The sequence below is a fragment of the Phyllobates terribilis genome, unplaced genomic scaffold (assembly GCF_046119375.1).
Source record: "Phyllobates terribilis strain yellow unplaced genomic scaffold, ASM4611937v1 Scaffold_4__5_contigs__length_816908805, whole genome shotgun sequence".
In the NCBI taxonomy this organism is placed as follows: Eukaryota; Metazoa; Chordata; class Amphibia; order Anura; family Dendrobatidae; genus Phyllobates; species Phyllobates terribilis.
Window position 1 is genome coordinate 10,256,019 of NW_027362764.1, and position 25,724 is coordinate 10,281,742.

Below are 25,724 nucleotides of genomic sequence, written 5' to 3' on the forward strand. Positions count from 1 at the left end.
GATCTGAATCTGGTTCAGTTGCCTTCTGTCAGATCCAGATAACAAACCACGTTTCTCTTCGGCTTCAGCCAGTCTACAATAACAAGATCCCCACAATCCCCCTGGGGCTCTGCTAAAACACTCCCTGTCTCCTCTAGTTGCTGGATGTTTCTGAAGCACAACACTTCCTGTCTCCTGTGCTTGTGTTATTTGTAACAGTTGCTGGATGCTTTTGAAGCAACAGCACTACTTCTGCATGTCACACTTACAGTCACTTAATGGGCATTACCACTATAGGAGACCCGCTCCTTTATAATGGGAACATTTTTTTATAATGAGGCCCTCCTCTATGTCTCTTCAAAGGAGTATTGAAGTGCATCCAAATTTTTTACAGCCCTTTCAGTCACTGCATCCGCAATAACAGTATAGGAGACCCACTCGTTAATAATGGGAACAACAAAGCATAGCCAGCTGATGGCTCTCTAACAATAGTGAGGGCCAACTGCTGGCCCTTTAAGAATAGTAAGGGCCACCTCATGGCCCTATAAAATAGGCTTTGCAACTTTCAGAGTTCCTCCTTCATAAATGAAACAGGATGTGTCTGATGATGTTTCACGCACCACATGGCCAGATAAGGTAGTAAAATGTTAAATATTAAGTCATTACCCTGGAAAGGATGTTCCTTAACATTTTTCCCAGGAAAATCCATTTTGGTTTCGTTTTTGTATGTTTTATTGTGAGTCCGTAAAAGTGGCGTAATACTCTGACAACATTGTTTACCGCAGTGACCTTGGGAGTCAGAGATGCTTCCAGGGGTCTTCCCCATGCTGTTCCCATATCATTTGAGCACTGTTCCCATTGATTTGGGCAATTTTTAGGCCCTCTGCAGACCGCCGGGGGGAGCCGCAGGGAAAATGCTGGAGTTTCCGATAGACTTACATTGGGCTCGTTGCTTGGGTCGAGCTCCCGAATATTTTACTGCTCGCTCATCACTAATGGTCACATCTTTACACTTCTCTTTGTACAGATTTCTTATTGTGCATTGGCTGTTAGATTGTATCCATCTAGTGTCATCGACTGTGCGTTTATCAGCTTCATCTGTCTCCATGCACGCATGCCTTCTCTCCCCTCCCTCACTGTGGTTGACATCTTGGTGGGCCGTATCTTGCTACGCCATGTGCTGAGCCACCAACCGTCCACAAATTACAGGGCAGTCAGTAAAAATTGTAAAAACCTTTTTTGCGTTATCCATAAAAAATAATTAAGGCGTCAGTGATTTTTTTTTTTTGAAGCCGAAGAAACATCTACAAATGATTCTGACTGCATTTTTCCTCATGTGACATCAGCTGATGATTATAAGATCACTTATAATAAAGGATTTATTATGGTTTTCCAATGTGTCCATAACATTTTTTGCCTGTCCGTCAAATTTTGATTAGTTGCCCTGAAAAAATTAAAAGTCAAGTTGGCTACTCCAATCACGTGACCAATCCAGGTCACATGTCCGTTGTGACCTGCACTCCATGACGTACCTGGCGGGCATGACTGGGCAGGTACTCACTTGGTCATGTGACTCTTTGGGATGCAATTTGATTGGTGGGGGATTTACATTTATACAGCTCCCTGCTGGGATGACGCCTCCCCCAGGTGAAGGAATTATGCCGAAACGTGCGCCATTTCAGCAAGAGAGGGCAATTATGAGTAGGTGTGTGCCAGTGTTTTAAGATTATCACAGCCCGGGAAGGTCATGCCAAGTAGCCACTGTGATCTCTTAGGGGGCAGCAGAGAGCTGTTCACTCATCAGCCGGACAATTACACAATTTGCTGACTATCAATGTAGGAAGCCGAAGGCTGTTTGCATAAACAGGCTAGTTATTGGAAAACTAACAGTGCGCGTATGATATATACACCTCCAGATTCCAACACATGGAATATATGTATATACCCCCTGTAAGAATGCTAATTGTCGCATAGTCGATGGGAGGTATGTATCACAGAGATGGCTGGTGGAGGCGTTACACCAAACCATGCGGCATTCCAGCAGCAGAGGACATTTCTGGGTAGGTGTGTGCCAGTGTATATACTAGCAGTGTTGGTCTTTCTTTTGCTATTCCTGTCCGGCCCTCTTATATTGCCCTATGAGACCGTGCATGTCTCATGTCCTCTCCTGTGGGGTCTCTCTCATTACCGCTGTATTCAGGCCTCAATCTTCACGGTTTCCTTCTGTTACGTATATGTCACTAGACTTCATATTATTTCCGGTCAGTTTTTGTCGGTCCTGATGTTGGTAGTGACATCTTTGTGTTGTCTCTTGCGTTTCAGGAATACACAAGTAATGGAAAGTGCTATACGTTTAACTCCGGGAAGGAAGGCTTTGAACTTCTCTACACACTAAAAGGCGGCACCGGCAATGGCCTGGAACTGATGCTGGACATTCAGCAGAACGAGTACATTCCTGTGTTTGAGGATACAGGTGAGAATACGTGAAAGATGAGATTTATCTGGAAGCCTTAACCATAGTAGACTGTAGGACACTATGGGGAGTGAAGGGCAAGAGGATGACCATGTGCGTGTAGAAGGCCTTTACTAGACATACTGGTGACCCTGAAATCATTAGAGGTTAAATACAGGTGCTTCTCACAAAATTAGAATATCATCAAAAAGTAAATTTATTTCAGTTATTCAATACAAATAGTGAAACTCCTATATTATATAGAGTCATTCCACACAGAAGGATCTATTATATAGAGTCATTCCACACAGAAGGATCTATTATATAGAGTCATTACACACAGAGGGATCTATTATATAGAGTCATTACACACAGAGGGATCTATTATATAGAGTCATTCCACACAGAAGGATCTATTATATAGAGTCATTACACACAGAGGGATCTATTATATAGAGTCATTACACACAGAGGGATCTATTATATAGAGTCATTACACACAGAGCGATCTATTATATAGAGTCATTCCACACAGAGTAATCTATTATATAGAGTCATTACACACAGAGGGATCTATTATATAGAGTCATTACACACAGAGGGATCTATTATATAGAGTCATTACACACAGAGGGATCTATTATATAGAGTCATTACACACAGAGGGATCTATTATATAGAGTCATTCCACACAGAAGGATCTATTATATAGAGTCATTACACACAGAGGGATCTATTATATAGAGTCATTACACACAGAGGGATCTATTATATAGAGTCATTACACACAGAGCGATCTATTATATAGAGTCATTCCACACAGAGGGATCTATTATATAGAGTCATTACACACAGAGCGATCTATTATATAGAGTCATTCCACACAGAGTGATCTATTATATAGAGTCATTACACACAGAGGGATCTATTATATAGAGTCATTACACACAGAGGGATCTATTATATAGAGTCATTACACACAGAGGGATCTATTATATAGAGTCATTGCACACAGAGGGATCTATTATATAGAGTCATTACACACAGAGGGATCTATTCTATAGAGTCATTACACACAGAGGGATCTATTCTATAGAGTCATTACACACAGAGGGATCTATTATATAGAGTCATTCCACACAGAAGGATCTATTATATAGAGTCATTCCACACAGAGGGATCTATTATATAGAGTCATTACACACAGAGGGATCTATTATATAGTCATTACACACAGAGGGATCTATTATATAGAGTCATTCCACACAGAAGGATCTATTATATAGAGTCATTACACACAGAGGGATCCATTATATAGAGTCATTACACACAGAGCGATCTATTATATAGAGTCATTACACACACAGAGCGATCTATTATATAGAGTCATTATACACAGAGGGATCTATTATATAGGGTCATTACACGCAGAGGGATCTATTATATAGAGTCATTACACACAGAGTAATCTATTATATAGAGTCATTACACACAGAGTAATCTATTATATAGAGTCATTACACACAGAGGGATCTATTATATAGAGTCATTACACACAGAGGGATCTATTATATAGAGTCATTACACACAGATCCCTTTAACATTGTATCTGGAGACCACTAGAGGATACGATGATAACGACCTTATATCTGTAGACCACTAGAGGACATGATGATGACCTTGTATCTGTAGACCACTAGAAGACATGACGATGACCTTTTATCTGGAGACTATTAGAGGACATGACAATGACCTTTATATGTGCAGATTAATAGAGGACACGATGATGACCTTGTATCTGTAGTCACCTAAAGGACTTGATGATCACCTTGTATCTACGGACCATTGGAGAACATTATTATGAACTTGAATCTGGAAACCATTATAGGACTCAACATTGATCTTGTATCTGGAGATCATTACAGGATATGAGGATGAGCTTGTATCTGTAAACCATTAGAGTACAAGGCAATGACATTGTATCTGTAGGTTGACCATTATAAGACATGACGATGACTTTGTATCTGTAGACTAATAGTGGACATGATGATGACCTTGTGTTTGCAGACCACTCGAGGACATGCTGATTACCTTGTATCTGTAGAATAATAAAGGACATGATGATTACCTTTCATCTGTTCTGTAAAATATTAGAGGACATGACCATGACCTTGTATTTGCAGGAGACTGTTAGAGGGCATGATGATGACCTTATATCTAGAGACCATTGTAGAACATTATTATGACCTCGAATCTGGCTACCATTAGCGGGCACGACATTGACCCTGACCTTCTATCTGGAGAAGAGCATTAGAAGACATGTCAATGACCTTGTATCTGTACACCACCAGAGGACAAAGCTATGACATTATATCTGTAGGAGATCGTTAGAGGACATGACTATTGTCATCATAAATCATTAAATCACCTTCTGGTGTACTTACGCTTTATTCCGGGCAGCTGACTCTTTTCTGGAGGCTGGAGTGAAGGTTCAGATTCACAGTCAGGATGAGCCGCCAGACATCGGTCAGCTCGGCTTCGGTGTCGCCCCAGGGTTCCAGACATTTGTATCCTGTCAGCAGCAGAACGTATCCTTTACTACCATTGTGACATCAATATTGTAACCCTAACCCAAGGTACACAACTAATATGAAGACAATTACTAATCAAAGACACAACACCAAGATTTCTATAAATCAGCCATCTGTCGCTCTACCCAAAGAAAAAGAATGGATCGGCACATCCAATAAAAAAATCTACAGTCTTTATTAAAGATGCATAGCGTTAAAAATTCCATAAACTCCGGGACTAAGTGCGCAGTAGGCGCCAGAAACGCAGCAGAGCGGTTCCTGGACCACATCATTCCCTTGTGAAATGTTTAATACCATGCATCTTTCATAAAGCTTGAAGAGTTTTTCGTTATCGGATGTGCCTATCCATTCTTTTTCTTAGGTTGGACATTTCTGGCTGGTCAGCCGTATCGGAATAGCACCAATGTGAGTGCGATGGGAATGTTTTCTTCTTTTCTATGGAGTACATCATCTGTCTCTACTAGCTACCACTCTTCAGGTCAGCTAAGATGGAGATGGTAATGGTGGATGTCAGGTGGTAATTTTAAGATGAAATTAGTTTTGAACATTTTGCAGAAATTGTACCCGTCACGCAGAGAGACCCCGGAGTCCAGTCCGGAATATCACCGGCCAATGTTTAGGGCTCAGGAAATCAAGGACTCATTTTTGGTGGACCCATTGGCCTGGAGCCTTTACCTGTAAATTGGACTTTTGGGGTCTCATAATGTCAGTACTGTTTGCATAGTCTACCACCAAATATTCTCCCCCATACTAAGCTATGGATATTTGTCCTTAACGTTTTTTTACTTCAGTTGTCATACCTGCCTCCACCGTGGGGTGACTGTAAGGATACTCCCTTCACTTCTCCTTACTTTAATAAGTATAGTATCTCAGCCTGCCGCATCAACTGTGAGACGCGCCTTATTCTGGAAGCATGCGGCTGTCGCTTGGTCTATATGCCAGGTAAAGTCTATATACTATATGGAGGAAGGAGAGAAATATGTGTATGTGAACAAATGATGTCAGTGATTTCAATACACTTCTGGCCTCCATACTTGTAATCACTGGTCAGAAATCACAAGTGTCCATTCAGATCAATACAGTTTCAACCTTTCCTACAGAGACCATTGGTTCTGGAAATCAGAATATTGTCGGACTATGACAAGAGGTACCATTGATAGTTTTATGCCTCTCATCAGTTACAGTGATTAAAAAAATACCCTCCTACATCCCAATAATAAGGAGATTCTCTACACTGGTCCCAATAAAAAAGAGACACCATTCACCTGTCCTAGCGATAAAGAGATGCCATTCACTGGCCACAGTAGTAAGGAGATGTCCTCACTGGTCACAGTATTAAGGAGATGCCCTCACTGGCCACAGTAGTAAGGAGATGCCATTCACTGGCCACAGTAATAAGGAGATGCCCTCACTGGTCACAGTAATAAGGAGATGCCCTCACTGGTCACAGTAATAAGGAGATGTCCTCACTGGTCACAGTAATAAGGAGATGCCATTCACTGGCCACAGTAATAAGGAGATGTCCTCACTGGTCACAGTAATAAGGAGATGCCATCACTGGCCACAGTAGTAAGGAGATGCCATCACTGGCCACAGTAATAAGGAGATGCCCTCACTGGCTACAGTATTAAGGAGATGCCCTCACTGGCCACAGTAGTAAGGAGATGCCCTCACTGGTCACAGTAATAAGGAGATGCCATCACTGGCCACAGTAGTAAGGAGATGCCATCACTGGCCACAGTAATAAGGAGATGCCCTCACTGGCTACAGTATTAAGGAGATGCCCTCACTGGCCACAGTAGTAAGGAGATGCCCTCACTGGTCACAGTAATAAGGAGATGTCCTCACTGGCCACAGTAGTAAGGAGATGTCCTCACTGGTCACAGTAGTAAGGAGATGCCCTCACTGGCCACAGTAATAAGGAGATGCCCTCACTGGTCACAGTAGTAAGGAGATGCCATTACTGGCCACAGTAATAAGGAGATGCCCTCACTGGCTACAGTAGTAAGGAGATGCCCTCACTGGCCACAGTAGTAAGGAGATGCCATCACTGGCCACAGTAATAAGGAGATGCCCTCACTGGCTACAGTATTAAGGAGATGCCCTCACTGGTCACAGTAGTAAGGAGATGCCCTCACTGGTCACAGTAGTAAGGAGATGCCCTCACTGGTCACAGTAGTAAGGAGATGCCCTCACTGGTCACAGTAGTAAGGAGATGCCCTCACTGGTCACAGTAGTAAGGAGATGCCCTCACTGGTCACAGTAATAAGGAGATGCCATTCACTGGCCACAGTAATAAGGAGATGCCATTCACTGGCCACAGTAATAAGGAGATGCCATTCACTGGCCACAGTAATAAGGAGATGCCATTCACTGGCCACAGTAATAAGGAGATGCCATCACTGGCCACAGTAGTAAGGAGATGTCCTCACTGGCCACAGTAGTAAGGAGATGCCCTCACTGGCCACAGTAATAAGGAGATGCCCTCACTGGTCACAGTAGTAAGGAGATGCCCTCACTGGTCACAGTAGTAAGGAGATGCCCTCACTGGTCACAGTAGTAAGGAGATGCCCTCACTGGTCACAGTAGTAAGGAGATGCCCTCACTGGTCACAGTAGTAAGGAGATGCCCTCACTGGTCACAGTAGTAAGGAGATGCCCTCACTGGTCACAGTAGTAAGGAGATGCCCTCACTGGTCACAGTAATAAGGAGATGCCATTCACTGGCCACAGTAATAAGGAGATGCCATTCACTGGCCACAGTAATAAGGAGATGCCATTCACTGGCCACAGTAATAAGGAGATGCCATTCACTGGCCACAGTAATAAGGAGATGCCATCACTGGCCACAGTAGTAAGGAGATGTCCTCACTGGCCACAGTAATAAGGAGATGTCCTCACTGGCCACAGTAGTAAGGAGATGTCCTCACTGGCCTCAGTAGTAAGGAGATGCCCTCACTGGCCACAGTAATAAGGAGATGCCCTCACTGGTCACAGTAATAAGGAGATGTCCTCACTGGTCACAGTAGTAAGGAGATGTCCTCACTGGTCACAGTAATAAGGAGATGTCCTCACTGGTCACAGTAATAAGGAGATGTCCTCACTGGTCACAGTAATAAGGAGATGTCCTCACTGGTCACAGTAGTAAGGAGATGCCCTCACTGGTCACAGTAGTAAGGAGATGCCCTCACTGGTCACAGTAGTAAGGAGATGCCCTCACTGGTCACAGTAGTAAGGAGATGCCCTCACTGGTCACAGTAGTAAGGAGATGCCCTCACTGGTCACAGTAGTAAGGAGATGCCCTCACTGGTCACAGTAATAAGGAGATGCCATTCACTGGCCACAGTAATAAGGAGATGCCATTCACTGGCCACAGTAATAAGGAGATGCCATTCACTGGCCACAGTAATAAGGAGATGCCATTCACTGGCCACAGTAATAAGGAGATGCCATCACTGGCCACAGTAGTAAGGAGATGTCCTCACTGGCCACAGTAATAAGGAGATGTCCTCACTGGCCACAGTAGTAAGGAGATGTCCTCACTGGCCTCAGTAGTAAGGAGATGCCCTCACTGGCCACAGTAATAAGGAGATGCCCTCACTGGTCACAGTAGTAAGGAGATGTCCTCACTGGTCACAGTAATAAGGAGATGTCCTCACTGGTCACAGTAATAAGGAGATGTCCTCACTGGTCACAGTAATAAGGAGATGTCCTCACTGGTCACAGTAATAAGGAGATGTCCTCACTGGTCACAGTAGTGAGGAGATGCCCTTCCTGGTCACAGTAGTAAGGAGATGCCCTTCCTGGTCACAGTAGTAAGGAGATGCCCTCACTGGTCACAGTAGTAAGGAGATGTCCTCACTGGTCACAGTAGTAAGGAGATGTCCTCACTGGTCACTGTAGTAAGGAGATGTCCTCACTGGTCACAGTAGTAAGGAGATGTCCTCACTGGCCACAGTAGTAAGGAGATGTCCTCACTGGCCACAGTAGTAAGGAGATGCCCTCACTGGCCACAGTAGTAAGGAGATGCCCTCACTGGTCACAGTAATAAGGAGATGCCCTCACTGGACACAGTAGTAAGGAGATGCCCTCACTGGCCACAGTAGTAAGGAGATGTCCTCACTGGCCACAGTAGTAAGGAGATGCCCTTACTGGCCACAGTAATAAGAAGATGCCCTCACTGGCCACAGTAGTAAGGAGATGCCCTCACTGGCCACAGTAGTAAGGAGATGCCCTCACTGGCCACAGTAGTAAGGAGATGCCCTCACTGGCCACAGTAGTAAGGAGATGCCCTCACTGGCCACAGTAGTAAGGAGATGCCCTCACTGGCCACAGTAGTAAGGAGATGCCCTTACTGGCCACAGTAATAAGAAGATGCCCTCACTGGCCACAGTAGTAAGGAGATGCCCTCACTGGCCACAGTAGTAAGGAGATGCCCTCACTGGCCACAGTAGTAAGGAGATGCCCTCACTGGCCACAGTAGTAAGGAGATGCCCTCACTGGCCACAGTAATAAGGAGATGCCCTCACTGGTCACAGTAATAAGGAGATGCCCTCACTGGCCACAGTAATAAGGAGATGCCCTCACTGGCCACAGTAATAAGGAGATGTTCTCACTGGTCTCAATATAGAACTGCCCCCCTGCCCCTACGGGCCTCAGAGATAAAGAGAAGCTTACTGGTCCCAGTCATAAAGAGGTTACTTTGCTGTGGTTGCAGTTATATGAATGTTAAATCACAGGATATTGGAGCACGGGAAAGACTGAACAGATTTCTCCGGATTCCATACATCTGCCTGTATTATAGACATACAGCGCTGTGCAAAAGTCTCAGGCAGGGGTGGAATAAATGCTGCAGAATCAGAAGCTTCAGCCATAGAAGGTGTCATAGAAAATATTAAAATTTCTGCACCATACCAAACTGGAGGGGCAAAAATAGCTGATAGTCAGTCAGATTGATACCAAACCACATTCACTAACCCTCCCTCTTTCCTTTTTCCCCTCACACCGATTTCCAGTAAGGAAACAAGAGCTCGCAATCTCCTAGACTTATACAATAGACTAATACATGTAGGAAATTGGATGTGGCCAAATGGTGAACCAGCTTAGTTAAGATGCAAGAGCTCGTTTTGGGACAAAAAACCCCGGCAATACTAACACTGATGTCTATTGGGCATAGAGAAAGAGTTATAGTTTGGAGAGGCAATTGAGCCAGGTTAAGTCCTTTTCAAAGGGTTGAACAACAATAGGGAAATGTGTTTACACATGGACACAGAAGTGTAAGAAGCCTTTTGACTCCAGGAAATACATTGGCCTTTCAGGGTAAATGTTCTACATTTACACTAGACAGCTTTTGTCCCTGTAAGAGAAATATTGCACTTGAAACAGACATATGTCTCCAAAAGAAAATATAGAATGTTTGAGTTTGTATAAATCCGATAGTGATGAACATGCATTTTCAGCGTCAGGGCAAATCGGGAAAGAAGATGCATATTTTTTCCTTACTGTAACCCCTGCTTATAGGCCACAAATCGATAATGGGCAAATCACTGACAGCAGCACTGTTATGTTTGGTCTCTGGGTAATGGTAAAATCCCCCCAAAAAAATATGTCAGCGATCTCGAATTTCTGCGATCATGCGGAGAGGAGTTATTGCATAAGTTGGGATTTTCATAAAATCCTGAAGGGCTGAAGACAGCCCAGAGCCCTGCCCACATGAAGGGGGGGGGGGTGTGGGTGTAACTCAGGTGCTCAGAAAAGATCAAAGAAATTTATGATCGGTGTTCAATGCTGAGGAAGATACATGTCCGTGCAGGCTTGATCCTGTTAACCAGATGTTTTCAACGGATTACTTCCATCCACTAAGTTAACTCACCTCTGTGAGCAGTGTAGTAAGTTCTTTTGTTAATCCCTTTTCTTTTCTGTGACTGTATATTCTGCATTGTTTTGTCCCCTTTGTAAAATCTGTTGTATATTTTTTATAAACACTGCCTCCTTTTGGATTAAATATAAAATGTAATAGTTGTGTTCCTTTTGTTCCGTAAACTGTGCCTCGAAGCCATACGCTACCTATGAAGCCTCCAGTCAACCTGTATAAACGACTGGTGATGGCAGCTAATAATATTTCTTGAGTTATCGTGGAATTTGCAGTTGTCGTATCGGAGGTATATACAGTGCCTACAAGTAGTATTCAACCCCCTGCAGATTTAGCTGGTTGACACATGCGGAATTAACTTGGCATTGTGACATTTGTACTGTCGATCAGCCTGGAAGTGGGAAATGCTCTGCAGCAAATTTTTTTTTTTTTTTTTTAAAACGTTAAAAGTTAATTCAGAGTGTCATTTATTATTCAACCCCTCAAACCACAAGAATTCTGTTTGGTCCCCCTAAAGTATTAAGAAGTAGTTCAGGCACCAAGAATAATGAGCTTCACATGTGTGGATTAAAGATCTCTTTTGCCAGCCTTTTCTGACTATTTAAGACCCTCCCCAAACTTGTGAACAGCACTCAGACATGGTCAACATGGGAAAGACAAAGGAGCATTCCAAGGCCATCAGAGACAAGATCGTGGAGGGTCACAAGGCTGGCAAGGGGTACAAAACCCTTTCCAAGGAGTTGGGCCTACCTGTCTCCACTGTTGGAAGTATCATCCGTAAGTGGAAGGCTTATGGAACTACTGTTAGCCTTCCACGGCCTGGACAGCCTTTGAAAGTGTCCTCCCGTGCCGAGGCCAAGCTTGTCCGAAGAGTCAAGGCTAACCCAAGGACAACAAGGAAGGAGCTCCGGGAAGATCTCATGGCAGTGGGGACATTGGTTTCAGTCAATACCATAAGTAACGTACTCCACCGCAATGGTCTCCGTTCCAGACGAGCCTGTATGGTACCTTTACTTTCAAAGCGTCATGTCAAGGCTCGTCTACAGTTTGCTCATGATCACTTGGAGGACTCTGAGACTGACTGGTTCAAGGTTCTATGGTCTGATGAGACCAAGATCGAGATCTTTGGTGCCAACCACACACGTGACGTTTGGAGACTGGATGGCACTGCATACGACCCCAAGAATACCATCCCTACAGTCAAGCATGGTGGTGGCAGCATCATGCTGTGGGGCTGTTTCTCAGCCAAGGGGCCTGGCCATCTGGTCCGCATCCATGGGAAGATGGATAGCACGGCCTACCTGGAGATTTTGGCCAAGAACCTCCGCTCCTCCATCAAGGATCTTAAGATGGGTCGTAATTTCATCTTCCAACAAGACAACGACCCAAAGCACACAGCCAAGAAAACCAAGGCCTGGTTCAAGAGGGAAAAAGTCAAGGTGTTGGAGTGGCCTAGTCAGTCTCCTGACCTTAACCCAATTGAAAACTTGTGGAAGGAGCTCAAGAATAAAGTCCACATGAGACACCCAAAGAACCTAGATAACTTGGAGAAGATCTGCATGGAGGAGTGGGCCAAGATAACTCCACAGACCTGTGCCGGCCTGATCAGGTCTTATAAAAGACGATTATTAGCTGTAATTGCAAACAAGGGTTATTCCACAAAATATTAAACATAGGGGTTGTATAATAATTGACCCACACTTTTATGTTTTAAAATTTAATAAAATTCAACTGAGCAACATAACTTTTTGGTTTGTAAGATTTATGCTTCTGTTCATAAAACCTACTCTCGTTTGCAGTTTGAAGGCTCTAACTTATTTGCATCTTATCAAACCAGCTAAAACTGCAGGGGGTTGAATACTACTTGTAGGCACTGTACATATATTCCATGCTTTGGAATTGGAGTTGTATATACCATATGCTCACTGTTAGTTTCCCGACAACTGGCCTAATAGTGGTGACAGCCCTTAGCCTCCTCCGTTAATCACAATTTTGTAATTGTCCAGACGATAGGGGGCAGCAGAGAGCTTTTTGCTCCAAAGATAACAGCGGATGGATCTGTGTACCCATCCTGAGCTATGATATCTTGACAAAAGAGTTAATAGAATATTATCAATGAACAAAAACAAAGTGACTGAAGAAAAAAGAAATGTAAATCTCATCATCATCTGGTGACCACCCGTCGCCTCCATCAGTATCTGGTGACCGGGCGTCACCTCCATCATCAGTATCTGGTGACCATCCGTCACCTCCATCATCAGTATCTGCTGACCGCCTGTCGCCTCCATCATCAGTATCTGGTGATTGCCCAACGCCTCCATCATCAGTATCTGCTGACCACCCGTCACCCTCATCATCAGTATCTGGTGACCACCCATCACCTCCATCATCAGTATCTGGTGACCACCCATCACCTCCATCAGTATCTGGTGACCACCCATCACCTCCATCATCAGCAACTGGTGACCGCCCATCGCCTCCATCATCAGTATCTGGTGATTGCCTGTCGCCTCCATCATCAGTAACTGATGACCGCCCATCGCCTCCATCATCAGTATCTGGTGACTGCCTCATTATTAGTGACATTGGCCCATCGCCTCCATCATCAATATTTGGTGACGGCCCGTCACCTCCATCATCAGTAACTGGTGACCGCCCATCGCCTCCATCATCAGTAACTGGTGACCGCCCATCAGTTACTGATGATGGAGGCGACAGGCAATCACCAGATACTGATGATGGAGGTGATGGGCGGTCACCAGTTACTGATGATGGAGGCGACAGGCAATCACCAATCACCTCCATCAGTATCTGGTAACTGCCTATCGCCTCCATAGTCAGTATCTGGTGACCGCCCATTGCCTCCATCATCAGTATCTGGTGACCGCCCATTGCCTCCTTCACTTCTTCTCGTCACTTGTACACATGTTATGGAGGATCTCGGCAGCAGGTTGTGCCAAACATCTTGGAGACCTGACCTCAGATCTCCTGTGTATGAGGCTTGTGCTGATCCTTCTGTCTCTTAATATGATCCCAGACAGACTGAATGATGGGAGCTGGGAGATCAGGACTCCGGGGCCGGATCCTCTCCCCCTGGACTCCTCCTTATTAATGACATTGGCTGGATGTTGCGAGTCGTCTAGCTGCAGAATAAATTTGAAGCCAATCAGACGCCTCCTGATGCGATTACATGATGGGTAAGATGCGGATATTGTATTTCCTTGTTATATTCCGGTGTTGTCTGAACCCCATTAGTGATATATGCATGCTCCATTAATGACAATGCCGTCCAGTGCACGTCTTGTATGTAATTCTTGAGCAGCCATGTGAGGTGCATACTGCTGGGCGAGATGTGTGCATGTTGTACAGTTGGAAGCCCAGGTACTGGATCTGAATGAGCAGCTGACAACTCTGAGATCCATTGATATATGGAAGGGAGTTTGCTGCTCACTGGGGTAGATGTAGGGGAGAATGGTAGCATGGAGTTGCAGGACAGTGAGGCAGCTTCTGGGCAACAGAAGGTGGAGGAGAAGGAAGAGTTTCATGGAAGCTAGCTGATCTGGCAGATGAGGGGGGCAGCACTTCTGCAGCAAGACACGTCCTCTGAAAGCCGGGGGAGTGTCTGCTCCAATAAGAGGGGAAATAGGAGCGTAATGCAGACAGGTGCTGGGAATGGGGGATGCCATTATTAGGCATAACTCCCAAGTGTCCCAGATTTAGCGGGACTGTCCCCATTTGAAGGGTCAGTCCCACTGTCTTGTCAGTCTTTTGCCTTCTCTTCTTCATCACTCCATAGCGGTGAGGCCCGCATCTCTGCACACCACACACTTATATTAAGTAAATAACCAATTATCTTCTGCTCTGGTCTCCCCGAGAATCGAACTTACAACTTCTATTATTGCAGGCAGTAGCTAAAGCTGTTAGCCACAGCCTGCACTGACAGGTATGGGAGGATTTTCTATACTTGAAGCTGCATTGCAGGCTCTGAACCCACAGGCAGATTACAGTGGTACATAGAGACACATCTGTACATAGTAGTGTATTTATATGTCCCTGTAATCCAGAGGGAAAATAAAAGAAATATTATTTTCCTCCTATAAAATTACTAAAAAAAATAATAAAAAACAATTACAATAATGTCACTTTTAAAAACTAATAAACATCACAAATCAGCAGATAAGCAACATACTTGTGTCCCTGTAAACTTAACGATACACACAACACAGCGATCAGAATATTTACGGTGATCAGTAAATGATGTAAAAAAATGTAATAAAAATGTTACACTGAGGCTGCGTTCACACGTTGCATACATTTTTTTTTTTCTTCTACTCTTTTTTTTTTTCTGCACGTTTTCTGCAGGTGTCCGAACCACACGACACAATAACAATCTTCTCAGATTATTGTTACTTTTTAGCGTTTTCCCCGTCATTTGATACGTTTTTGGTGCAGATATTAAGCCGCGTTTTTAATGCTTTTTTAATATTTCAGAAAAGCTTTGATTCTGCGCTTAAAAATGCAATATTTTTTTCCATGATTTTTTTCAGGTTCCACATAGAAGCTTAAAGAGAAAAAAGGCACCAAAACCGCAGAGTTCAGCAGCGTCTTTAGGCACACCGAAGGTGGAGACTCCTGAAATCACATCCACTTTGCTTGGACATTTAGGCCGTGTTCACATGTAGCGTAAATGCTGTGTTTTTTCTGCTACTCTTTTAGAACAGAAATTCTGCTGTGTTTAACTGTCCGGGCAAAGTGGACGTGATTTCATGAAAACTGCGCCCCCTGTGGTCTGAAGACGCTGCTGAACTCTGCGGTTTTTGTGCTTTTTTTTCTTTCTAGTCTTCTATGCGGAACCTAAAAATCTGCAGATCCTTTATTAAGAGCAGAATCAAAGCTTTTCTGTACTATAAAAAAAATACATTAAAAACGCGGCTTCACATCTGCACCAAAAACGCATCAAATAAGAGGGAAAAGGTCTAAAAACTGCAGCAAAAATGCAATAATCAGAGAAGATTGTTATTGTGCAGTTTGATGTGGATCCTGCAGAAAACACCGCATTTATGTAACATGTGAACACGGCCTTACACTGGACCCGCTGCAGGTCTCCATGGACCCCGGGCGAAAGAGCCTCAGTGGCCCCTTTAACAAATACTCGATTCATGATGCACAGATATGGCAGAGAGATATAGGTATAGTACAGTGTTAACCCCTTTACCCCTGAGCCTGTTTTCACCTTTCTGACCAGGCCAATTTTTACATTTCTGACCACTGTCACTTTATGAGGTAATAACTCTGAAGAGAGTTATTGACCCCAAAATTAGTGAAATTTCTCCTGAGCACACCAATACACCATATGTGGGGGAAAACCACTGTTTGGGCGCACAGCAGGGCTCAGAAGGGAAGGAGCACTTTGAGGACACAGTTTCTAATCTTAATTAGCCAGGTGTCTAAATTCGTTAGTCCAGAAGAAATACACTATTATGTTTATGTTAACTTTTGAATTTATGTGTTTTTCTTTTTTCGGGTGGAACATGGACTTTTGTCATAAGTTTGAATGTTGAATTCTCTTGGTCTGTGAACAATGACTGTTTGCTAAATTAACCATTGTGTGGACCTTGTGGCTTGATGACTCGCAGGGCAGAAGAGTATAAGTTATGCAAATTGATTAAATGCTCAAACAATGAGACATGAGCCCTGCACCTTCCCCTCTAACCTGTGAATGATGACTTGAGCCACAGATGTACATATAAACAGGGATTTCTATCGTGGTGCTAAGAGAATCAGAGACTCTTTAGGACAGCAGCTTGGTAGGATGGCTCCATCCCGAGGGACACAGATTATTATTATTATTATTATTATTATTTATTTCTATAGCGCCATTGATTCCATGGTGCTGTACATAAGGAGGGGTTGCATGCCAAATACAGATATCGCTTACAGTAAACAAACTAACAATGATAGACTGGTGCAGAGGGAAGAGGACTCTGCCCTTGCGGGCTTACATTCTATGGGAATGGAGAGGAGACAGTAGGTTGGGGGGTTGTGGTAACTCCGGTGTTGTTGAGGTGGCAGTATGCTAGGCCATGGCAGGCTGATTTAGACACAGATTTGGATTCTATAGGATGCCAGTCTAAGGGAACACTGCCCTTGCTGGAAGGATACGGATCTGCTCCATTGACCATCACTGACCCTATGGAGATGTTTGGGGAAACCAGGATTGCGACCCTCTGGTCACCTGGTCCCATGGATATGTTCTGAGAAGCCAGGTTGGGACCATCCAGTCGTCTGGTCCCATGGAGACGTTGTCATGGGTGTGTCAGGGTTGACAGACAGTCATATGGTGTCCGGCTGTAGAATGTCACTGCGTTTGGCCTTACAAACATATCCCTGATCCTTTTTATGTTTCCTCTCTTTAGGACCCAGCGCTGATCCTCACTTTGATTGGTGATTATACCTTTCCATTTAGGACCCTGAGGTATCCTCACCTTTCTGCTGTTAATCAGCACTTCCTCGCTGTGTCCTTAAATACACTCAGATCCTCAGAGAGTTTGCTGGTGATAGCGTGTTATACCTATTCAGGCCGGGTATTCTAGTAGTTGGCTAGAATTACCTTGGAGTTCCGTCGTGGATTGTTGCTGAACTTTCTCCGGTGTCATCTTGGAGCTAAGTGTATTCCCCTGTTTGTTTCCCCTGTGTGTACTTTAGTTTGTAGTGGGGCTGTCTCAGTGCTCACCCCTCCCGCTCCCTACCTAGGGCTTAGCTTTAGGGTCAGCTAGGGCCACGTTTCCTGCTCGGCTATAGGCGCAGAACCTATTTAGGGTCTATAGGGGAGTTATAGTTTGTTGTTTAGATCTGTTTTGGGGTCTCCACTCTCCCTTTTCCTAGTTGTAGGGCTTCCTCCCCTTTTCCCGTCATTATGCGCTGGGTTCTCTCTATACCCATGACATTATCACCAGCCAGTTAAAAAAGAAAACAAAAAAAACCTGACTTTTGTTTTTTGTTTTTTTTGTGTTATGGATCCCGTTTCGGTGCTGGAGGAGCGGCTTCAGAGTTTGTCACTGGAAGTTGCTGACCTTCGATCAGCTTTTCAACAGCAACAGCAGCTGCCATAGACTCCTAATGTCGAGGACTCTGTCGGTAGGACAGTCCAGCTTGAGCCTAAAATTGTCCTCCCAGACAGGTTTTCAGGAGGTAGAGACAAGTTTTTTGTGTTTAATGAAGCTTGTAAATTATACTTTAAGCTTCGACCCTACTCTTCTGGAGATGAGGAGCAGTGGGTGGGGATGATGATCTCACTGTTACAAGGAGATCCTCAATCCTGGGCTTTCTCTTTGACACAGGGCTTTGCTTGCCTCTGATCGGTTGAGGGATTTTTCGGGGCTCTAGCCCTCATCTATGATGACCCTGACCGAATCTCCTTAGCTGAATCCAGGCTGCATCGCCTTCAGCAGGGGGATCGATCAGTGGAGACTTATAGTTCTGATTTTCGTAGATGGGCAACCGATACCAAGTGGAATGACCCGGCTCTTAGAAGCGAATTTTGTCAGGATCTTTTAGAAAGGTTAAAGGATGGCTTGGCAGTTTACAAAACCTGGGGTACTTGGAGGCTGCCATGTCATTGGCTATACGCGTAGATGGACTCCTTTGGGATAGGAGGGTTAGACCACCTTCTCCTGAGCCCCTTTTTCTGGGCAACACCTCAGTTCCGGGGGGGCAGTCTTTGGGTGAACCTGTACTCAAGGATTTAGAGGAGCCCATGCAGTTAGTGGGAGCTACTGCGTCACATATTTCCCCTGAAATCCGCAAGAGAAAGGGGGGTATTTTTTTGTGGTAAAAAGGGACATTTTAATGATTTTCTTGGGGTCTGTCCCTCGGTTCCTAAGCAAAACGGTACATCTGGAACTCGATTGACCCTTGGTAGGGTGGGGTTGGATAATCAGGGGGTCTGTTTGTCTTCTACATGCAGCTCTGTTTGTCCTGATGGCAGAGGTGGTGCTAGAGAGCAGGACTGAGAAAATTCCTGGGTTTTTGGACAGTGGAGCTGGAGTCAGCATGGTTGATGCAGGGTTTGTGAGAACTCATCGGCTTACTTGCATTATGTTAACTAAGCCCATCCCCATTTATGCCATCGACTCAGCGCCACTTGCTCAGAGATGTCTGACACAGATTGTACATGATATAAGACTGAGAGTGGGGCCCTTTCATTATGAAGTAATTTCTTGTTATGTCCTGGAGGGTCTTCCCACTCCTGTTGTACTGGGTCTACCCTAGTTGGTGAAACATAATCCGATAGTGGATTGGCAATCCAGGGAAATTGTGGAATGGGGAGATTACTGTCATGAAAACTGCTTAAGCACTTTTCTTTCTGCGGTCTTTACGGAGACCTTATCTGCATTTCTTTCTGGTTTTGAGGATGTATTTTCTGAGAAGGGGTGTCAGGATTTGCCTCCTCATCGTGCTTATGACTGTCCCATTAACCTCATTCCTGGAGATAAACTACCTAAGTCCAGACTGTATAATTTTTCTGGCCCTGAGAGACAAGCCATGAAGGATTTCATTGCTGAGAGTCTGGAGAAAAGACATATCAGACCCTCCTCTTTGCCCATGGCGGCAGGGTTCTTCTTTGTTAAGAAGAAAGATGGGGGTCCCCGTCACTGTTTAGATTTCCAGGAATTGAATCAAATTACCGTCCCACATCCGTATCCTCTTCCTCTGATTCCAGATTTATTCAACAAGATTGTGGGAGCTAAAGTGTTCTCCAAGGTGGATTTAAGGGGAGCCTACAATCTGGTTAGAATCAGAAGGGGATGAATGGAAAACTGCTTTCAATACTCCTGAGGGGCATTTTGAGAGTCTGGTTATGCCTTTTGGACTCACTAATGCACGTGCGGTTTTCAAGCATTTCGTAAACGATATTTTCCACCATTTAGTGGGCAGGTTTGTGGTGGTCTATTTGGATGATATTTTGATTTACTCACCTGATTTAGAGACACATCAGGGTCATGTTAAACAGGTACTACGGATTTTAAGATGTCATAGAAAAATTAAGAATTTCTCCCAAACCTCTTTTTCCCCCCTCCCTTATCGATCATCTGTCAGAGTAGAAAAGCTGGCAATCTAAAGGAGTTGTCTATGCAAATTAGCACACACAGGAGAAGTGGCTGCTAGGCAAATGCTAGTACAAAGAGAGCTACTAACCCAATTAACATACGAGTGTATTTTCTAGTGACGCCGGCCTGTGAAAAATATACACCTAGGTGAGAAGGATGCAGTCCCTGGCTTTAAAAAAAATTCTCTCTCACCCCCAGGGCATCCCCCATTTTCTCAACAGAAATCAGCAGTCTCGCCGGCACCGACATGAAATATGGAATATCAGAGGTTCTATACTTCCGATAATAATGGGACACATCATTTTAGGGGCAGGGTCAGCTAAGGAACAATACGCATAATTTTCCGTAGCTGTTAGCCCCTCCGGTGAGCTGTGGCGCAAAAGTACCAGAATAACGGACCGCAGCTATGCCATGTGTAGTCTCTAAAGAAAGGTAAATTCGTAATAAAAAATATGGCATCACTTGCAAGCTTCTGCGATCAACCAGCGATAAGTTATCGCAGAAGTTAGATGTTTTAATAAAAATATGAAGGCTGGAGCCCAGCCCACATGATGTCATCACAGGGGATGTGTGGGCAGGTCTCCCCTTCGACATAAAAGACCCAGTCGAGGATGGGTCAATACTCATGACGGGAGTATATATTTCATATAGCACGGGTCACGTTCGATAACGGTCAATTGGAGCACCTCCCCTCCAGCTAAACAAAATCATCTCTGCGATCTTTTTAGTAAGTTCTTCTTTAATCCCATTTTATTTGTGTAACTGTATATTCTGTATTGTAATGTCTCCTTTGTAAAACCTTTTGTATATTTTTCATAAACACTGCCTCCCTTTTGGATTAAATATAAAATGTAATAGTCCTGTTTCTTTTGTCCTGTAATCGTTCCTCCCCCGAAGTCATATACGCTACCAGAAAGCAGGCGTCCGATCAGACCTGTATTATATTTTAAAATTGATCGGTGGTGGCAGGGAATAATATTAATTGGGCTTTTGTGAAGCTGCCAGTGACCATACAGGAGCGTATACACATATTCCATGCGTTGGAATCCGGGGTAGTGTACGCCATACTGGTCGCTTACCGATAGCTACATAGTGAGTAACCGGGATCGTGTGCTCGCGAATACCTGACGTTCCTGACATAAGAGATAACAAACTTTATGCCAAACTGGAGAAATGTGTTTTTGCGGTCCATGAGGTGCAATTTTTGGGGTATCTATTGTTACCGTCGGGTTTTTGGATGGATCTGGAGAAGATCCATGCTATATTTGATTGGGATCATCCTGAGAACTTGAAGGCATTGCAGCGTTTTCTGGGGTTTACAAATTTTTACTGGAAATGTAACCAAAATTATTCGGAAATAGTGAAACCTTTCACTGACATCACAAAAAAAGGGTCGGATTTTTCTAATTGATCAAATACCGCCCAGCAGGATTTTTCCTCTTTAAAGAGATGTTTTGCCACGGCACCTATACTCAGTCAACCCGATGTTTCTCAACCTTTCGTGGTTGAAGTTGATGCGTTGGAGGTTGAGGTTGGCGCTATGTTGTCTCAGGGTCCATCCACTGGTAAATGGAGTCCATGCACTTTCTTTTCCAAAAAGATATCTTCAGTCAAGAGAAATTATGACGTGGGTAATAGGGAACTTTTGGCGATTAAATTAGCTTTCGAGGAATGGCGACATTGGTTGGAGGGGGCAGTTCATCCTATTACTGTTATCACGGGCCATAAGAACCTGTCATATCTCCATTCTGATAAGCGTCTCAACCCTAGGCAAGCCAGATGGTCTTTGTTTTAACTAGGTTCAATTTTGTTGTCACTTTCCATCCAGGGGTTAAAAACATCAAGGCTGAAGCTTTGTCCCGGAGCTTCCCTAGTGGTAGTGGCCATGAGAACCCTGTCCCTATTTTTCAGAAGGGGGTGTTCTTTTCGGCCTTGTATCCTGACTTGGAAGGAGAGGTGTTTGAGGCTCAGGGGGACGCCCCTGCCTCCTGCCCTACAGGAAGGTTATTTGTACCATCTAATCTGCACCAAAAAGTAATTAGGGAACATCACAACTCTGTGCTTGCTGGTCATCCAGGTGGTAAGGCAACTGTGGACCTCCTTTCCTGACGTTTTTGGTGGCCGGGGTTGCATCAGGATGTGGTTAACATGTGTCTGCTTGTAGTATTTGCGCGCGTTCTAAAGTATCGCACACCCGCCCGTCTGGTACTCTTCTGCCGCTGCCTATTCCTAGCAGGCCATGGACACACTTGTCCATGGATTTTATTACTGACCTACCTGTATCTGCTGGCAAGACTGTGGTTCTGGTGGTTGTAGATAGGTTCAGTAAGATGGTTCATTTCATCGCATTACCGGCACTTGCGAATGCTAAGACTCTGGCTCAGGTATTCATTAATGAGATTGTGAAGCTTCACGGGGGTCCTTCTGATGTGGTGTCAGATCGGGGGACCCAGTTAATTTTTAAATTCTGGAAAGCTTTTTGTGCTCGACTGGGGGGTGCAGTTATCTTTTTCTTCTGCCTTCCATCCTCAGTCGAATGGACAGACCGAGCACATAAATCAAAATTTGGAGACTTGCCTCAGATGCTTTATCTCCGAGAACCAGGAGGATTGGGCATCTTACTTACCGTTAGCCGAGTTCACTATAAACAATCATCACCAAGAGTCCACTGGCAGGTCTTCTTTCTTTGGTGCAAACGGTTACCATCCACAGTTTGGTACCTTTAGTGGGGGAGAAGCTTCGGGAGTTCCTGAGGAGGAACGTTTTGCTTCGTCGCTCTCCTCGGTGTGGCGGGGGGGTTCTGAGTAATTTAAAGATCACGGGAGACAGGTATAAACGTATGGCTGACAGGAAACGCTCGCCAGGTCCTGACCTGAATGTGAATGACTTTGTGTGGTTGTCTACCTGGAATATAAGATTGAAAGTTCCTTTTTGGAAGCTGGGACCTAGGTTTATTGGTCCCTATAAAATAACCGCCGTCATTAACCCAGCAACGTTTCTTCTCGAGTTACCTCAGGCTCTTAGGATTCACAGGTCTCTGCTCAAGAAGTATGTGGTACCTCTTGAGTCCTCCCCTTGCCGCTGCCCCCAAATCATGGTTGATGGCAATTTAGAGTTCCAAATATCGAAGATTGTGGATTCTCATCTTCAGCGTCGTTCCCTTCAGTACTTGGTGCACTGGAGGGGTTACGGTCCAGAGGAAAGGATGTGGGTTTCAGCATCAGAGGTGAATGCCCCTAGGCTGGTTCGTTCATTCCTTGCCTCTCATCCATATACAGCTTAACCTCAGAAAACGATCATAATAAACCATAGTGGAGTAAATCAATATGAATATACACTAGTAGCATAGATCAACGACCAGCCACATCATTGATAAGCTGATAAGCAGAAAGTATGTCCTTCTACTATACACTGGAATAATCAAAGTGTCAAGAATTGAGCGACCGGATTACCACTGGCAGTGTAGGATGGAATAAAGGAAATGAGTCTTGGAAGTATAAAATGTTCATCCCATATCTCAAGAGCGAGTAGAAACCTGGGGGAGAAGAATATAACAAATTCCTAAATGAAACAGTTATATGTGAGCTGTTCATTAAGACCCCTGGGTGCGACAGTGTCCAGGTAAAAAATCCATTTGGCCTCAGCCTGCAGTATCAATCTATCCCAATCTCCTCCCCTCTGAGGTTTGGGTATCCGGTAGATGCCCATAAATGTAATCACTTTCACATTGCCATCATGATGGTTATTAACTAGTGTTGAGTATGTTCTATTAACCCTTTCGGCGGTTATGCTCGGGCGAGCACCGAGTATTTACAGCTGCTCGGTGATAAGGTTGCATCGCTCCCGTGTGCATGATTTGCGACTGTTTGACAGTTTTATTACATGTGAGGATGGTCTATTTCTTACACATTCCTCACATGTATTAAAGCTGTCAAACAGTTGCAAATCATGCACACGGGAGCGATGCAACCATATCACCGAGCAGCTGTAAATACTCGGAGCTCGCCCGAGCATACTCGGACAGAACATACTCGCTCAACACTATTATTAACATGTCGGGCAACAGGTGTATCTCGAGCATGCTCAATGTCTCCCAAATGCTCGCCAATCCGGCGCCTAAACTTCCCTATATATTCCAGGCCGCATTCACAAGTGGCCTTATAGACCACTCCTTGTGAACGACAGTTGATGAAGTATCTGATTTCATAGGATTTATTAGTAATATTGCTCCTAAAATGTGTGTCCGTCTGTAAATATGGACATGCTGTGCAAACATGCCACTTAAAACAGCCTTTGAGATCTTCGGGTCTCCTGGCCACCTACCTCAGTGGACTGTCAGCTTCCTAAGATTGCCACTACCTCCCCTCTGTGGGTGCCCACCAAAAGTGGGGGGCCACCGGTTGAGGTAGTTGGCCTTGGAAGTCCCAAAGTCACAGCTGCTCTATTCCCGGCGGGCCAGCAAAATTGTGAGACTATGTAATTTTGCACCATCTTGGATATCTGCTGGGACTGTTGTATATGTTATTGTCTGTTTGGTGGTTCAATAAAGTATTGTCACACTGTTTTACCCTCACCCTGTGTTGTCTGAGTAGTATTATTCCCACGGAAGTCCCCGGGTCTTCACAAGCGCCATTTGACTTTTTGAATGTAAAATTTGCTGGCATAATTAGTGAATACCATGTCACGATTGGAGAGCCCCTAATATACCTAAACAGTGGAAACCCCTCCACAAGTGACACCATTCTGGAAACTAGACCCCTCAGGCAACTTGTATAGATGTTTGGTGAGCGCCTTGAACCCCCAGGTGCTTCACAGAAGTTTATAATGTTGAGCCATGAAAATAAAAAACAAAACATATTTTTCCACAAAAATGTTTTTTTAGCCCCAAATTTAGCATTTTCAGAAGGGTAAAAGGAGACATTTCACCATAGAATTTGTTGTGCAATTTCTCCTGAGTACACCGATACCCCATATGTGGAGGAAAACTACTGTTTGGGCGCACAGCAGGGCTCTGAAGGGAAGGTGCACCATTTGACTTTTTGAATGTAAAATTTGCTGGAATAATTTGCAGACGCCATGTCACATTTGGAAAGCCCCTCATGTGCCTAAACAGTGGAAATCCCCCACAAGTGACACCAGTTTGGAAACTAGACTCCTCAGGGAACTTATCTAGATGTGTGGTGGGCACCTTGAACCCCCAGGTGCTTCACAGACGTTTATAACATTGAGTTGTGAAAATAAAAAAAATAAAAAATCACATTTTTCCCACAAAAATGTTTCTTTATCCCCAAATTTTGCATTTTTTTAGAAGGTTAACAGGAGAAAATGGACCCCAAAATTTGTTGTGCAATTTCTCCTGAATACGCAGATATGTTGGTGAACTAACTACTGTTTGGGTGCACAGTAGAGCTCAGAAAGGAAGGAGTGACGTTTTGGAATGCAGATTTTGATGGAATGGCCACAAAAAATGTTTTAGCCCCAAATCTTTTCATTTTCACAAGGATAGCAGGAGAAAAATTGACCCCAAAATTTGTTGTGCAATTTCTCCTGAGTACAGAGATACCCCATATGTGGTCGAAAACTACTTTTGAGGCACAGTGCAAAGCTCAGAAGTGAAGAAGTGCCATATTGGAGTTCAGATTTTGCTGGACTGGTTTGAGGGTGCCATGTCACATTGGTAGAGCCCCTGAGGTGCTAGAACAGCTGAAACCCCCCTTAAAG

General features: G+C 44.3%; 1 protein-coding gene across 5 annotated transcripts in view; it reads left to right on the forward strand.

Moving 5' to 3' along the window:
• The window catches only part of LOC141264802 (acid-sensing ion channel 1C-like), a 260,667-nt gene that overhangs the window by 135,269 nt on the left and 99,674 nt on the right, over window positions 1-25,724 (forward strand). For 4 of the 5 annotated variants that reach the window (XM_073677126.1, XM_073677127.1, XM_073677130.1 and 1 more), the window contains 3 exons: window positions 2,302-2,452; window positions 4,892-5,019; window positions 5,814-5,964. In XM_073677126.1, coding sequence (XP_073533227.1) covers window positions 2,302-2,452; window positions 4,892-5,019; window positions 5,814-5,964 — 430 coding nt within the window. The remainder of the gene's footprint in view (window positions 1-2,301; window positions 2,453-4,891; window positions 5,020-5,813; window positions 5,965-25,724) is intronic. The other variant, XM_073677128.1, reaches the window with a different exon arrangement.